General features: G+C 35.5%; 2 protein-coding genes across 3 annotated transcripts in view; both read left to right on the top strand.

Annotated features, from left to right (window-relative positions):
• The window catches only part of LOC126576603 (ankyrin repeat and MYND domain-containing protein 2-like), a 1359-nt gene extending 31 nt beyond the window's left edge, over positions 1–1328 (top strand). Inside the window, exons 1-2 of the mRNA XM_050237910.1 lie at positions 1–70; positions 150–1328. The exon at positions 1–70 is cut by the window's left edge and continues 31 nt beyond it. Of these exons, the coding sequence (XP_050093867.1) occupies positions 195–1328 (1134 nt within the window). The 5' untranslated portion in view covers positions 1–70; positions 150–194. The remainder of the gene's footprint in view (positions 71–149) is intronic.
• Positions 1329–3883: 2555 nt separating this feature from the next.
• LOC126575112 (regulator of hypoxia-inducible factor 1-like) lies at positions 3884–13900 on the top strand. Of its 2 annotated transcripts, XR_007608250.1 has the most exons (11): positions 3884–3977; positions 4045–4190; positions 5173–5383; positions 5440–5720; positions 5783–5958; positions 6015–6171; positions 6232–6425; positions 6488–6956; positions 9660–9789; positions 13358–13487; positions 13766–13900. XR_007608250.1 is itself a non-coding variant. In XM_050235656.1 (7 exons), the coding sequence occupies exons 1-7, from the start codon at positions 3902–3904 to the stop codon at positions 6475–6477; spliced, it is 1293 nt and encodes a 430-aa protein (XP_050091613.1). In that variant the 5' UTR covers positions 3884–3901; the 3' UTR covers positions 6478–6550. The 2 variants fall into 2 exon arrangements, 1 of the variants encoding a protein (XP_050091613.1); XM_050235656.1 differs by lacking the exons at positions 9660–9789; positions 13358–13487; positions 13766–13900 and having other exon boundaries at positions 6232–6550.
• The last annotated feature ends 107 nt before the right edge of the window (positions 13901–14007 follow it).

The following is a 14007-nucleotide window of genomic DNA, read 5'->3' as shown; positions in this document are numbered from 1 at the left end:
GATGATACCAAAAAAAATCAGAAAATTTTCAATGTTGTTCGCGCGCGGCTTCGAGAATCGGCAATAACAAGTAAGCAATTCTGATCGGAAAACGGATCGGATCTTTAACTCCAGTTTTTGCGGGTTATAACTGTTGCTGTTCTTTTTAGTTAATCTTTAGGAAGTTCAATCTACCGCAGTTATCCCCAGTCACCATGGCGACGGAATCTCAAGGCGAGGCCAAAGTTGCCACGGAAATTGTTCCGAAAGTGCAGGCGGTTAGCGAAGAGCACCGTGCGATTTTTGACCGAATCGCGAAAAATGAAAACAGCGAACTGAGATTGTTACTCTCGCAACTGCGCGGAAGTGTAGACTTTGTGGACGAAAATGGCATGACGCCGCTTCAACACGCCGCCTACAAGGGTAACAATAAAACGTTGCAGCTGCTGCTGGATCAGGGTGCGGATGTGAACTACGGGAAGCACGAGTATTCGTATTCGGCATTGCATTTCGTCGCACTTTCCGGCAATGCCGAAGTATGTCTAAAGTTGCTTCTGGCGGGAGCAGATGCTAAAGCCACCAATTCGGTGGGCAGAACGGCATCCCAGATGGGGGCATTCGTTGCCAATTACGAAGCGGTCGGTACGATCAACAACTTCGTTCCGCTGCAAGATATCGAGTGCTTCACAGCGAATGTGCCGAATCCTGGAGAAGCAAAGCTGCCTGCAGCGATACTAGCACCGTTCCACACTTTCGTTATGCAAGTCAATCTGCATCCGGTGCGCATACTACTGAATCTCCAAAAGTACGCGCTTTTTGGAGCAGACATGAAAAGCATGTGCACGGTACTGGTGGCAATGATGGAACGAGAAATGAAACGACGGGGAGAAGTCAACGAGGTGATGGCCTTCAAATACCATTATCTGGCCTACATTATAGGGGAGATAGTAAAGCATCGTGACTATCTGAGTTCCCGGCGAGACGCTAATCAGGATGCGAAAACTGATTTCCTCGATCTATTTGCAAAGCGTGTGCTGAAGATTGGTAAGGACGGAACACCCGACTATCTAGATGCGCTGATCAGGGAGTGCGTTCGAGAGTTCCCATTCCGCGATTGCACTCTCTTCCGCCAAGTGGTGGCTCAGATGACGAACAAGGAAAATGTGTCTGCACCTCTCGATATCGTGAGTACGGCGATCAATGGCCAACGCGGGTTTCAGGCCACGGTCCCATTTTGTAGCCCATGTGGGGAGGAGAAACCGGACAAAAAGTGTAAAATAAATAGGAGACTTTGGAAGACAGTTTTATTAATTTATCGGGGATTAAAGCCTTTTATTACAGGACAATAACACATCCATTAATTTTCGCCAACAATTAACCCTGCTGTTACCTTAAAAAAACTCACTAATTTTACCATGGTGTATTTTCTATGGAAATGACTATGTAAACGATTGAGTTTGGGATGTTTTGCATTTATAACCAAAAGATATTGAATTATTCAGCTATATTTTGGTTTTAAATTTGTATTAGATACTATAAAAATGTTATTTTATTATAATATTGGTCCACAATCCAACTCACACAAACGAATTTGGACGCGAAAAAAGACATTGTGAAAGAAAATGAGACATTATTCAGTCTGTGCTATTTCATTCTAGTGCTTAGGCGTACATATTTGTCGTCATGTGTGATTCAAACGATTTAAACAGCAATTTACTACAAGAAAATGATTGAATTCTGCCTTATATTCATACAGTCAGGAAATTAAAAAAAAAGTAATACTGTACATATGATTCGGGTGACGAAATTGAGTGTTTCTATGACAGATGTAATGAAAATCACCAAAATCAATAGAGACAAGTGGATCCGTTATTCGTTGCATGGAAGATTCCTTTGGGGCGATACACCGTTCCTCGAGCGGCATATGCCATCCACACCGGCTAAATAAGGTTTGATGTAACGATCACCAACACTTCAGCTTTATCAGATGAATTATTGACAATCATTCGATCATCACCTTCACCAGCTCTTTTCAACCAGACAATCTCGCCCGGCTCATCACTTTCATCGACATCTAGCACTTTCAACTACCCTAAAGTGTGGTCAGTGCCGGTGCTGTAAAAGATAATCCAATATGAAATGTACCGTATGTGGTGTATTTGTGTGCAGAAATAATAGAGAAATGTTATAGATCACAGGAATCACTGGAAACTTCCAACCAATAGCTACTGAATTCCAATCAATAGCTATATTATGAGGAAAACGTACTATGGAACAGATGGTCCACGAGGGTCAAATTAGTGAGTTTTTGTTTTTTTCGGAAAATTCATACTTTTTATGAACTTAAATGTATATTTATGCTTATTTGCTGAAAATAGCACCATATTGAAAATTTCAAGACGATCGGATTTTTAGTTTTGAAGATATAACGAAAAAACCAACGAAAAATGGACCAAATGGTCCGAAGGTAACAGCAGGGTTAAATACATGGTTTGGAGACAAGAACATCCTTTCAACCAATTGTCCAGTATGCATTTTATTAAAGTATTAAAGTATTAAGTATTGCAATTATATAAAAAACTGTTTGGGTTTGTTACTTGGATTGGTTTAAAAGAAAAGGTAAATAAAAGTAATTCGAGTTTAAGTCAGGTCATTGCCGACTGTTAGACTGAAATTAAATCGGAAACCCATTAAATCTAATCGGAACCCTTGGCAAATTAGAGTTTTGGATTTTTTAGAAAAGCAGGCAGTAACAAAAAATACCAACTTGCACATTGCTTCAAAAAACTATTTGAAAAGTCGATTTTTCATAAAGTGCGACTATACGAATGCCCATGTGAAATTTAATTTTTTTTTTCATATTTTCTCGAAAACAAATCCCACTCGTTTTTCGTCAATATATATTGTAAAAACCGATCAAATAAACAGTTAGTATCATTCCAAATGAAAAAGGAATAGCTAGTTTGAGAGAAACTAGAAAAAACTACCTTCGGCCATACGAGTGTCTACCACTGTGTACTACTGAACAATTATGAATCCATTATCACCGTCCCTTTTTGGAAACAATGAGATTTATGCGATCGATATTATACTGCAGGGCGGATATTACACCTTATGAAAAAATACAAAACAACCCCAAAATTAAAAATTATTCAAATAAACCGCACAGCGGACGGCTCCTGCAACGATATCGTTGTTCTGTCCCTGATGGAAGAGGTTCCACATTCACCGGATCTCCGGTCGGACTCCCGGAGATGTGGATAAGCACTTATGTTTGATATTTGTATGCAGCACTTTTCTTTCATTGTTTTGATGTTATTTGTTTTGGAGGAGCTTGAACCAAAAGGGTCAACTAGATCATCATTTGAGATACTCTTATGGGATGCTCACACAAGCCGCAAAGCAATAGTTACTACGAGCTGACGATACTTGCATCATAGATACCTTTTCAAGAAACACCCTGTTAATTTCAAATGTTATGTATGCATGTGATGAAGCAATTTCACACATGACCTGCAGCAGAAAGAAGTGTTTACCCCTTCCATTCCTACGTTCACCTTAAAGAGCACATAAGAATTGCATATAACATTTATTGTCGCAATATATACGTGACAATAAATAGGCTGATAGTAAACAATCGAGGACAAGGAATATTATTTATTTAAGTTTATTCAAAATTCGAACATCGCAGCTGGGTCTTTAGCGCTGATCGTTACACCAACAACATGACACTAAACACATCTATTAATTTCTATGCAATACTACATTCGTTGGGAGGCAGACGTCACCATTGTGTATGCTTGAGTAATGATCCTCTTGACTCGATTGGTGGGACTCCATTCAATAACATTCGAACGGATCAGGGCTTGGTTGTTTACCAGTTCCATTTGTGACATCGTGCGGGTTTCACCTTTTTTCAGCAATGGATTCTTTCGTGTTTTTATTAGTAGCTTTGGCTTCAGGAATGCTTTGCAATCCCGTCCAGAATGAGCTTACTTGTGCGTCACGTCGCTATTTTGCATAATTCCAATAAGTAACATTTTACATTTTTGCTCCTTTAAACAGTGCGTGATTACAACAAACTTCCTCGAATATATGAATACGATGATTTCAGCAAGTGCCGAAGCTTGTTTTCCGATAAGTTCGTCTACTGTGTAGTGTCCATAAAATTACATCCCAACAACAATAGTATGCTTTGGAGATCTATTGATGTAAGAACAAGTAAAAATTTTAAAAAATAATTTAAACGTCCGTTGGCCACTCAGCCGGGTATATCGGAATGTGTCATCGTTCAATTATTACATTTCAATATTTTTCTTACTACTATGTTAGTCATTCAACTCCCACAAAACGGCTGAACCGATCATAAGAAATTTTTAGTGTATCTTTTGCAGATTTGAAATTACGATGTAAACTATATTTCATCCACATTACTTTTAAGAACATTTCTATAAATGCCGATACAAGTTTAGTAATTCAGCAAAACAGTATCAAAACATGGTTGTCGAGTATTTGGTAGATTCATAAGCTGCTTCCAAACCATGAGATTATCTGGAGCAGATTTTGCGTCGTTCTACCGTTCAGTCCAGCAGATTATCTGGAGATACAAAATGTGAGCGCCAGCGAGATTCGATGTTTATCTCAGTTGGCATTCGCAAACGTTGTACTTACTATGGAAATTTCGCTATTTTTCGTTGTCTGCACTTACATTTCATTAATTATGAACTAGATACCATACGGCTGTTTTCCATCAAACCATACGGCTGTTCTCGAATAATGTTTTCCTTTTCTTTTATATCTCTGTCCTTGTCATTGTCATGGTTTTATCGACAAAAATAAAACACCAGTTCTAGTTGAATAATAAAATAGTTTCAACAATATTTATACGAATGTAATAATGTATAACTGTACTGTAGGGATGGACGGGCTTAAATAAAATATAGTTACGGGAAATTACTTAATTTTACTCGAAAAAACTAGGTGTAAAAAGGGTATCCAACGGACGGTAAAAAAATATTATTTAGGATCAGAACAAGCAGTGTACATTTAAAACTTCAAATAACTAATATTAATATAAAGTGTTTAAAAAACTAAATCCTTCACTAACATTAATAACATTTCAAAGTTGAATGCTACAAAATTAACGTTTATTTTTTTTATCTCTCCGGCGTTGGGATTGAAATGGATTAACAGCATTTATCATCAAATCGGCGAAATTTCCCTCACGATATTCTTGAGCGTGGCTTATGCCTCAACCATTTTTTAATCAGTCACATAGAGAAGCCAAAAATTGCATTTTTGATAAATGACCGTATTAGGAAGCGTATCCATGATGAATTTGGATTGAAAAGTAGTTCTTACGTACAGTCCTGTTGGAGCGACGATATATTATCAAAACAATATGGTACGTAAATGGCTAAATATCATATTCCAATAAACTAATCAAATGTGCATTAACAGGATTCGGAGAACTATTCTTTTTGTGTACTGCAATTGCTTTACTCGCTATACAAATATTGATGACCAGCAGACAACTAGTTTCCGGATCGTCTGGATTACTTGTAGAGACCTTCTCTATCGTTAGTAACATGCGACGTCTTACCATCCCTCGAAAAAACAGTCAAAACGACCTGCTTCTACTGGAGGGACTACGGGTTTTCGGTATGATGACTATACTGATGGTTCATTCCGTTTTACCGATGATTCGAATGCCTCTAACAAATACTGAAGATTTAGAATGGGTACGAGACCACCAAATGATAAGAGCTTAGAATATATTTAATAGTTTTTTTTTTCATTCTAGCAAACAAATCACATCATATTTCCTCTTCTAAACTCAGGCAATACACATATGATACAATTTTTTTTCGCTCTTGGTGGAATGGTTTTTGGACTAAGCAGCTGCAATAGTTTTGACAACTACCCAGGGTCTTTTCGATTCATGTTTTTCGTAACCAAAATTATTCGTCGATTGATAAGGTAGCTCGTAGCTAGCAAAGAACGAATATTCCACTAATGTAAATATCCTTTTGCAGAATTTTGCCATCTTATATTTTTATTATTTTTTATCAAGCAACGGTCTACAAACGAATCAAAGAAGGGCCATTAGCTCTGAAATTTGATGATTATTGTTCTGAAAATTGGTGGACCAATATTTTGTTTGTAAATAATTATGTTCATACATCAAAACCGGTATGAGCTACCAGTACTAATCGTGCCGTTTCATATATTATATTTATTTCTTGCTTTCAGTGTTTAAAGTACAGTTGGTACTTGGGAGTAGATTTTCAGTTATCGTTGATTGCTACAAGTCTATTGTCACTCATGTTGAAATTCCATCGATGGAAACATTTTATTGCAGTATGCATGATAATCAGTGCTTTTCTAGTTCCTGCATACATCATTTACATACAAGACATAGAACCAACTATGACTTTCAATATGCGGTATGTTCGCGCAGTTCGGAAAAAAGACGTCACCGTTTTATCAAACTATTAATTCTTTACAGATACACCTTAGAAGAGCTTCGAACGTACAAGCACTTTGTTAAATTTTACTTGCCCTGTCAATCGAACATAAGCAGTTATTTTTGGGGTATTTTAACGGCATTGATTTACAAAGGTGTTCTTTTTGGAAAATTCTATTGTTTTAAAACAAATTATCTGTTTAGAGCATCTGTGATTGCATTGGTATTTTTAAGCGCCAGTACAATTGTGCTCGATGATTTAAAAATAAGCCTAATTCTGGGTGCATTATATGGTACCCTATTAAAAAATTCGTGGGGGTTAGCTTTCAGTACTTTATTTATATACTTAGCTAAAAAAAACAACCAAGCAAAGATTGTAAAATTATTATTGCACCCTGTAATGCAAACTGCTGGCAGGTTGAGCTACAGCATTTATCTTGTGCAGTACTCTGTGATTTACGCCTTTTATACTAATTTGAAAATACCGATTACCTATGGAATAATGGACGTAGTAAGTAGCATGTTTTAGTATGTAAATTGCACATTGGTTTTTACTACTGGGTGGCACAAATAAAATTCTACTAGCGATTATGATTTACATTGTACCGAAATGGCCATATTTCCGCAAGTAACAATTATGTATATATTTTTCCTTGTAGAATGAAGCCTGTAGCTTGTTTCGGCATATGATTTTTTTTAATCGCTTCAGCAGAAAAGCAAAATGAATTTGATGTTTGAATCTCCATTTTACTATTTCGATGCAATGTATACCACACTTGTTAGTGGATTTTTATAACAGCCATTCACTGTCACACTTCAGATTGTAACGTGAAAGTTATACCCTCCTTCTCCTTACTATTAGTTATAACCCTCATCGATCTCTCCAAAATTGCATCGAATCGGTTCGTGCGCATACACACATTTTTCCAACCTGTGCCAAACACTCCAAAACAAAAACAAACCACTTCCGATATTTTTTATTTATTCATTTGAATGTTCTTCATCGAAAAAAAAATTGGAAAGTGTCAACATTTTTAAAAATTGTGTAGTAAAGACACCAAATAGAAAATCATGTTTTTTGAGAAAAATACGAAATACCTTAAAAAAGTACGTTTTTCAAGTTTTTCTTCATTTTTTGGTACATCTCTTGCAAATAGCATTTCGTTTGTCAACACAATCAAATTTGGCACACTTTTCACAACGTGTACCAAAAAAACCATTAATAATTTGCAGACGTGTACAGTGGTAGACATTCGTTTAGCCGTACTAAGTTTTTTCGAGATTTTTCTCAAACTAGCCATCCGTTTTCCATTTTGATTAATATCAACGGTATATTTTATCGTTCTTAAACACATGTATTAACAAAAAACGAGAATTATGTTTTTTCGAGAAAATATTAGGGAATATGAAAATTTCACATAGATATTCGTTTAGCCGAAATGCTTGAAAATCACATTTTTTTAATAGGTTTTTTGAAACAATGTGCAAGTTGGTATTTTTTATTGCTGCCTGCATTTCTAACAAATCCAAAACTATAATTTGCTATGGGTTCCGATTAGATTTAATGGGTTTCCTATTTAATTTCAGTAAAACAGTCGTCAATGGCATGACATAAACTCGAAATATTTTGAATTTGGCGATCTTTTGCAAAAACCAATCTAAATAACAAACAAAAAAGGTTTTTTATGTGATTGCAGTAAGAAATTCACGCCAAATTTTTTGGGAAAAGGGACGTTTTTGTCTTCAAACCATGCATTCAATTGTTGGCGAAAATGAGTTCATTTGTTATCTTACTGAAAAGGTCTTACACCTCGTTTGTCGCAATGAGATGAATTAAAATGCTTTTTACAAGCTCCTTGTAAATAACTGAAACCATATGCGTTTAATTTAAACAACTGGGAAACTGCGCATGATGAGCAAGTCACTTACGACGTCAAACCCTTTATAACGAGATTTAGCTTGGAACTTAAGGTGTTGTATGGTGTGTGCCTTATGGCTGAAATCATACCAATAACGGTTTTATCCATCCAAATCGTCAAAAGAATACTTATTTGCTTTGAAAAATACTACATTTTGCCTTTATTTAACTAAATTCATGGTAAAAAAGCCGGTTGGCCTTATGGGTATCAATAAACTATGGCTTTGTTTCGAATTTTCAATCGTTTTCATTTTTTTCTGTACATATTATATAAAATGAGTCTAATTATTACTGGTTTAACCATATTTCTTGTAATAAGCCCTAAAGATAGCAGATTGTTCGTTATTTTATGTAAACCCCGATTTTTTTACCGTTAGGACACTATTTTGTTCATAGTTAATGGAGGTATAACTTCACCATTTGATATTTTTCAAAAGAAATACTTAATGGTTTTCTCTTATCTGTGAATATTTGAACCAATTGAATGATTAGAGTAGCAGTAAACCACACAGAATTTGATTATTTGTCGGATTACTTCCGTATGTCACTTAGCTTTAACCCAGTTTTTTAAGAAATATTTAAAAATCAGGGTGTTATCAAAATGAGTATGTCTAAAGCTTAAAATAATCTAGATTAGCTCTACTATTGAGCTTCAAACACAAAAATTGCATTTGTTCGAAAACGGTGCGAAATATTATGTTTTTCGTGCACTTCGGCTAAACGAATGTCTAGCTAAACAACCGATGAAATAAGACATTTGCTCACATTTTGCCTCAAAGAGATCTCAAATACCCACATATCTGAATCATATTTTACGCGTGTACTAGTCATATATGTACCAACACAATAATAGCTTGATACCATGAATTTATAAATCCGTTCAAAAGTAATTGCCGTTTTACTCGAATGTATACGAATGTCTACCACTGTAGAACGGCCTTTTTTTTGGTAGTGGGTGTTAAATGGCGAATGTGACGAACATTATTATCAGAAACATTAGCAGCATTATTATCAGTCCGTCTTGTTTTGCGTTTTACTATGAGTGGACCGACAAGAGCTATTCCCCATTTTCCAAAACCAAAAACAATCGTTGTGTGCCAGATGGCTTTGAAAGTTGATCATAGAATGACCTCTAAACTAAATTAAACGTCCTCTAAATAAGGTCAAGTTAAGTATACCAAGGCTTGAATTTAGATAAAAAAGAATATGTATCACTTTCACGCGCCATCCTACACATTACTTTACCAGTAACAAACGTATATAATTGTTTTTAACTAAAAAAGTGTGGTTTTGTAGATTACTCTGCTATCTGTCATCACGTTAATCTCCACATTTACTGGAGTTCTTCTCTTCATTTCCGTGGAAGCTCCATTCACGTTTTTGGGAGTGAGATGTATACAATTTGTTTTCAAAGGAAGCGAAACTGGTATGTTATGTGGGTGTTATTTTCTTAGAATGAAACAACATTGTAGTCTAATCTATGTTATAATCTAATCTATCTAATAAAGCGTGTTTAATTTTTGGTATGAATTTTCGAACTACTGTGTCACGAAAGTAAAATGAATATCGGTTTCTTTTGAAAGTTCCTGTTTTATTCCTCCAAATCAATTTCGTCCGCTTCAAAGTAATCCCCCTCGATATAATGCACTTGCGCAAACGGATTTTACAGCTTTGGAAACTCGACTCGAAAAAATCGACTTTAGGGATGGCCTTCAGTTCTTTCCTCGCAGCTGCTTGATTCGACTCTATCGTGTCAAAACGGTCGTCCGGAGCGGTCTTTTGAGCTTTTTTAATAGCCAGAAGTCACATAGTACTAAATCAAGCGAAAGTGATGCTTTTGGAACGATATTAGTGAAATTTTTGAAGAAAAAGTCACGGAAAACCAACGCCAGTCGTTGGTACCAACGGTACCAGTCGAGTTCTGACGCGTTTGAAGCCCAAAAACATTTTTTTTTAATGTAATTGACGAATTATCTGAATATGCCAATATCAGCAAGGTCTCTAGTAGTTAATCGACCGATTTGCAACACCAAACTTTTGATTTGTTGGTCGTGAGCCATGTTAACTGACGTTAATGGTCGTCTAGCACCTTCTTCGTCTTCAACATGTTCCTGTTCATCCTGGAAGACTTTTAGTAGCTCACAAAAAAAATTATATATAAAATACTAATCATTATTTTGACGTAAAACTTGGCATGAATGTCAATCACAGTAATGAAAACCTACAAAATATACGAGAATTAGAAAATTCGTTCTCACGATTATATAGCGTACCCATTCATCTTACTTTCGTGACACAGAATATGGCCCATAATTTCCCACACATTTGCTCTAATTTTAGCAACTAATTTTTATACAGACACAAACTGGCACATGTCTTTAATTTTCCTTTGGTAGTTAACCAATTGGTGTTGGTGTTGGTATTTGTACTGGTTGTGGTATGTTGAGTTGAGTTTGGATATTCCTGTAATTCTGCGATTTTTCTCTAGTCAAATCTATTTTTTCCTCTAATTTCGCATTCCTATAGCGATTTCATTTGAAGGTGTGATATTCACAAAACTAACGAGTGAATAAATAGCTAACAGACACAAAACTATTGATGCTTCTTTATATCTCCACTAAGGGCACTCTAGTAACCAAGCGAGACGGGCACAAATAAAAATCCACTAACGACTATGATCTACATTCATTCGAAATGGTTACGTTTCCGCATGTATCAACTATGTGTATATTTTTACGTTGTAGAAGAAAGCCTGTAGTTTATTTCGGCATATGATTTAATGAATTTGCATTCAGCTTAAATCAGTACATTGAATTTTAAATTGGAATCTCCAGTTTAGGGTATGACACAAAAAAAAATCCACCTTACAAAACCAGTCCTAAAATTAATATTTTTCAACTGATCTACTTCTCGCTTATCATGATGTTAAATTTTCCTGTGTTATTAGTTGTAAAAATAGTTAATTGTTGATTGAAGGTGCGAGTAAATGTACCGGAAAAGTGACTAGTTTCTGAATCCCAAAAAGATTTGTTAAAAAATACCTTTTCTTTTTGCAATCTTCACGTTCGGGATTTAAAAAGGTTATATAGAGCGTATAATAGCTATAAAGTACGGGATTAATCGATAAGTCTTACAGGGAATTGTATAAAACCATTTAAATTATGGAACTGCCGGTTATGGAGGAGCCAAGCGGCAACATATTCACGCAAGTACAATAAAACTATACATGAAAAATGAAAACCTGAAAAATGAATCACCTTCTCCGTACTTCAAGGAATGTTATAAGTATCGATGTCTAACCGTAAAAAGTGTTGCGGCATTTCTAACCATGGTTTAAAAGGCTATTTCACTAAGAAATAATACCTAATCGAACAAGCAAAAACCTAAAACAAGACAAACTTCACGAAAACAAAATGTTTCAAGTCGCTTTAAGTTTAGAAATGTATTGTTTGGTTCAATTAATCTTAATTTGAGGTCTTCGGCCAAAACTAGTGGCTGAAAACAGTACCCGGAAGCGATGAAACTACTCTATACACACCCATGCGATAATCAATGAGTGACGGGAAAGGAAATGTCGTACTTTGCGATAGTTTCTCGTAGTTTGGTAAGGAAACATATGCTCAAATTCAAAGAACTACGACCACAGATGAGTATTTCGATGTTTTTGAATCGCTTTTGGAAGAATAAGTGTTGAAATTGAGTCTGGATAAAAGGTCATCCAAATCATGTGGTACAGAAAACCCATTTATTTTTCTGTTGAATCAATTTAAAGTAATGAAATGGCCTGACCAGAGCCTCATTTCACACTCTTTAATGAATCTGGACTATTTTAGACGTTAAGTTGTATATATTGAATATAACCTACAAACAATAATTTTTTATCAAGCGCTCAATGATGTATGGTGCAATTTGGGTACACATTACCCAAGAAATCGCATATTACGGAGATTGGAGGCCATATAATTTACAAATGTCTCATTATAAAAAATTTTCTTAAAATTATGCATTGAAACCATTATGAGGAATTTTGTTTTGTGTCACACCCTAAACTGGAGATTCAAACTAAAAATTCAGTTTACTGATTTATGCTGAATAAATAATTTAAAAAAATCATATGCCGAAATAAGCTACAGGCTTCATTCTACAAGAAAAAAATACTACTGTGGCCAATAAATAAGTAGAATCAATGTCAAAATAATGATTAGATTTTGAGATATGATTTTTTTGTGAGATACTAAAAGTGCATTCCTCGTTTTTCGCTATGGTGAACTTTTTGGAGCGAAGAATTTGCATTAAATTTTGATTGAATGAATTTTCCTCTACGGATACTTTGCGAATACTGCAAAAAGCCTTTGGGGACGACGCTTTGTCAAAATCAAATGTTTACAAGTGGTGCAAACATTTCCAAGAAGGCCGGGAACGTATGGAAAACGAAAAACGTCATGGGCGACCATCAACGGCGAAACACGGAGCTCACGTCCAAAAAATCCATGATTTGGTGATGGAAAATCGTTTGCACCACATGTAAACATTTGATTTTGACAAAGCGTCGTCCCCAAAGGCTTTTTGCAGTATTCGCAAAGTATCCGTAGAGGAAAATTCATTCAATCAAAATTTAATGCAAATTCTTCGCTCCAAAAAGTTCACCATAGCGAAAAACGAGGAATGCACTTTTAGTATCTCACAAAAAAATCATATCTCAAAAACTAATCATTACTTTGACGTGAAACTTGGCATGGATGTTAACAACAGTACTGACAACCTACAAAAAATACGAGAATGAAAAAAATCTTTAGCACTAGCAAGTTGTGTACCGATTCTACTTATTTATTGGTCACAGTAGTTAATGGTTTATTGTTGCATGCGGAAACGTAACCATTTCGGAGCAATATAGATGATCGTCGTTAGTGGATTTTTATTTGTGTCTGTCATTGTAAATATCAGATTCTAACTATTAAAGATTGAAGAAACACGGATTTTCAATACTTTTATAGGTGCTCTAGACCGCCATTTAAAGAAGCTGTAACTAAACAAATAATGTGAAAAAGGCATCATCGTCTGAAGAAGGCGTATAGCGAGGCGCTTCGCGAAACATGGCATCTACTTCTGTGTCCAAAAAATAAGGTGACTTTAGGCTTAATTTGAAAATTCTTGATTTATTCTTCCAAATCAGTTTCATCGCCTTCAAATTCGCCCCGGTACAATGAACTTATGCCAATGGATTTTCAAGTTTTTGTAACATGTGAAAAAGTAGACAACGATGGCCCTCACCTACTTCTTTGCACCGGCTTAACTCTAGACGATAATATATAGTTTTAGAAATCAACGTACACCTTCCTTTTTGCAAAAACACGAATGCAAATACGATTGACATTTCAGTACAAACTTCCTTATTTTTATAGGTCCGCAGAGCGTAAAGCCAAGCGTCAATTAATCACTCACCTATAACGTAGCGAGACGAACAGTTCTACAATCGCTGGTAGAGCCAGAAAATTTAAGAAACTGGAAACACTATTTCTAAATCTTCATTATTTCTGCGATTTATGTTTTCTGATGTGAAAAAAATCAATTTAAGTACGAATGATATTTCAGTATACACATTTTTTTATTTTTACGCCTGCCACTCGAGGCGTAAATATTTTGA

The sequence above is a fragment of the Anopheles aquasalis genome, chromosome 3, assembly GCF_943734665.1.
Source record: "Anopheles aquasalis chromosome 3, idAnoAquaMG_Q_19, whole genome shotgun sequence".
In the NCBI taxonomy this organism is placed as follows: domain Eukaryota; kingdom Metazoa; phylum Arthropoda; class Insecta; order Diptera; family Culicidae; genus Anopheles; species Anopheles aquasalis.
This window is presented reverse-complemented; position numbering and strand designations above follow the sequence as displayed.

What these genes read in the sequence shown, in the direction of transcription:
- LOC126575112 (XM_050235656.1), top strand. Translation starts at nt 3,902, where the DNA reads ATGGATTCTTTCGTGTTTTTATTAGTAGCTTTGGCTTCAGGAATGCTT. An exon ending in ATTATTCGTCGATTGATAAG is followed by an intron (nt 5,959 to 6,014) that starts GTAGCTCGTAGC and finishes ATCCTTTTGCAG; the next exon opens with AATTTTGCCATCTTATATTT. An exon ending in ATGTTCATACATCAAAACCG is followed by an intron (nt 6,172 to 6,231) that starts GTATGAGCTACC and finishes TCTTGCTTTCAG; the next exon opens with TGTTTAAAGTACAGTTGGTA.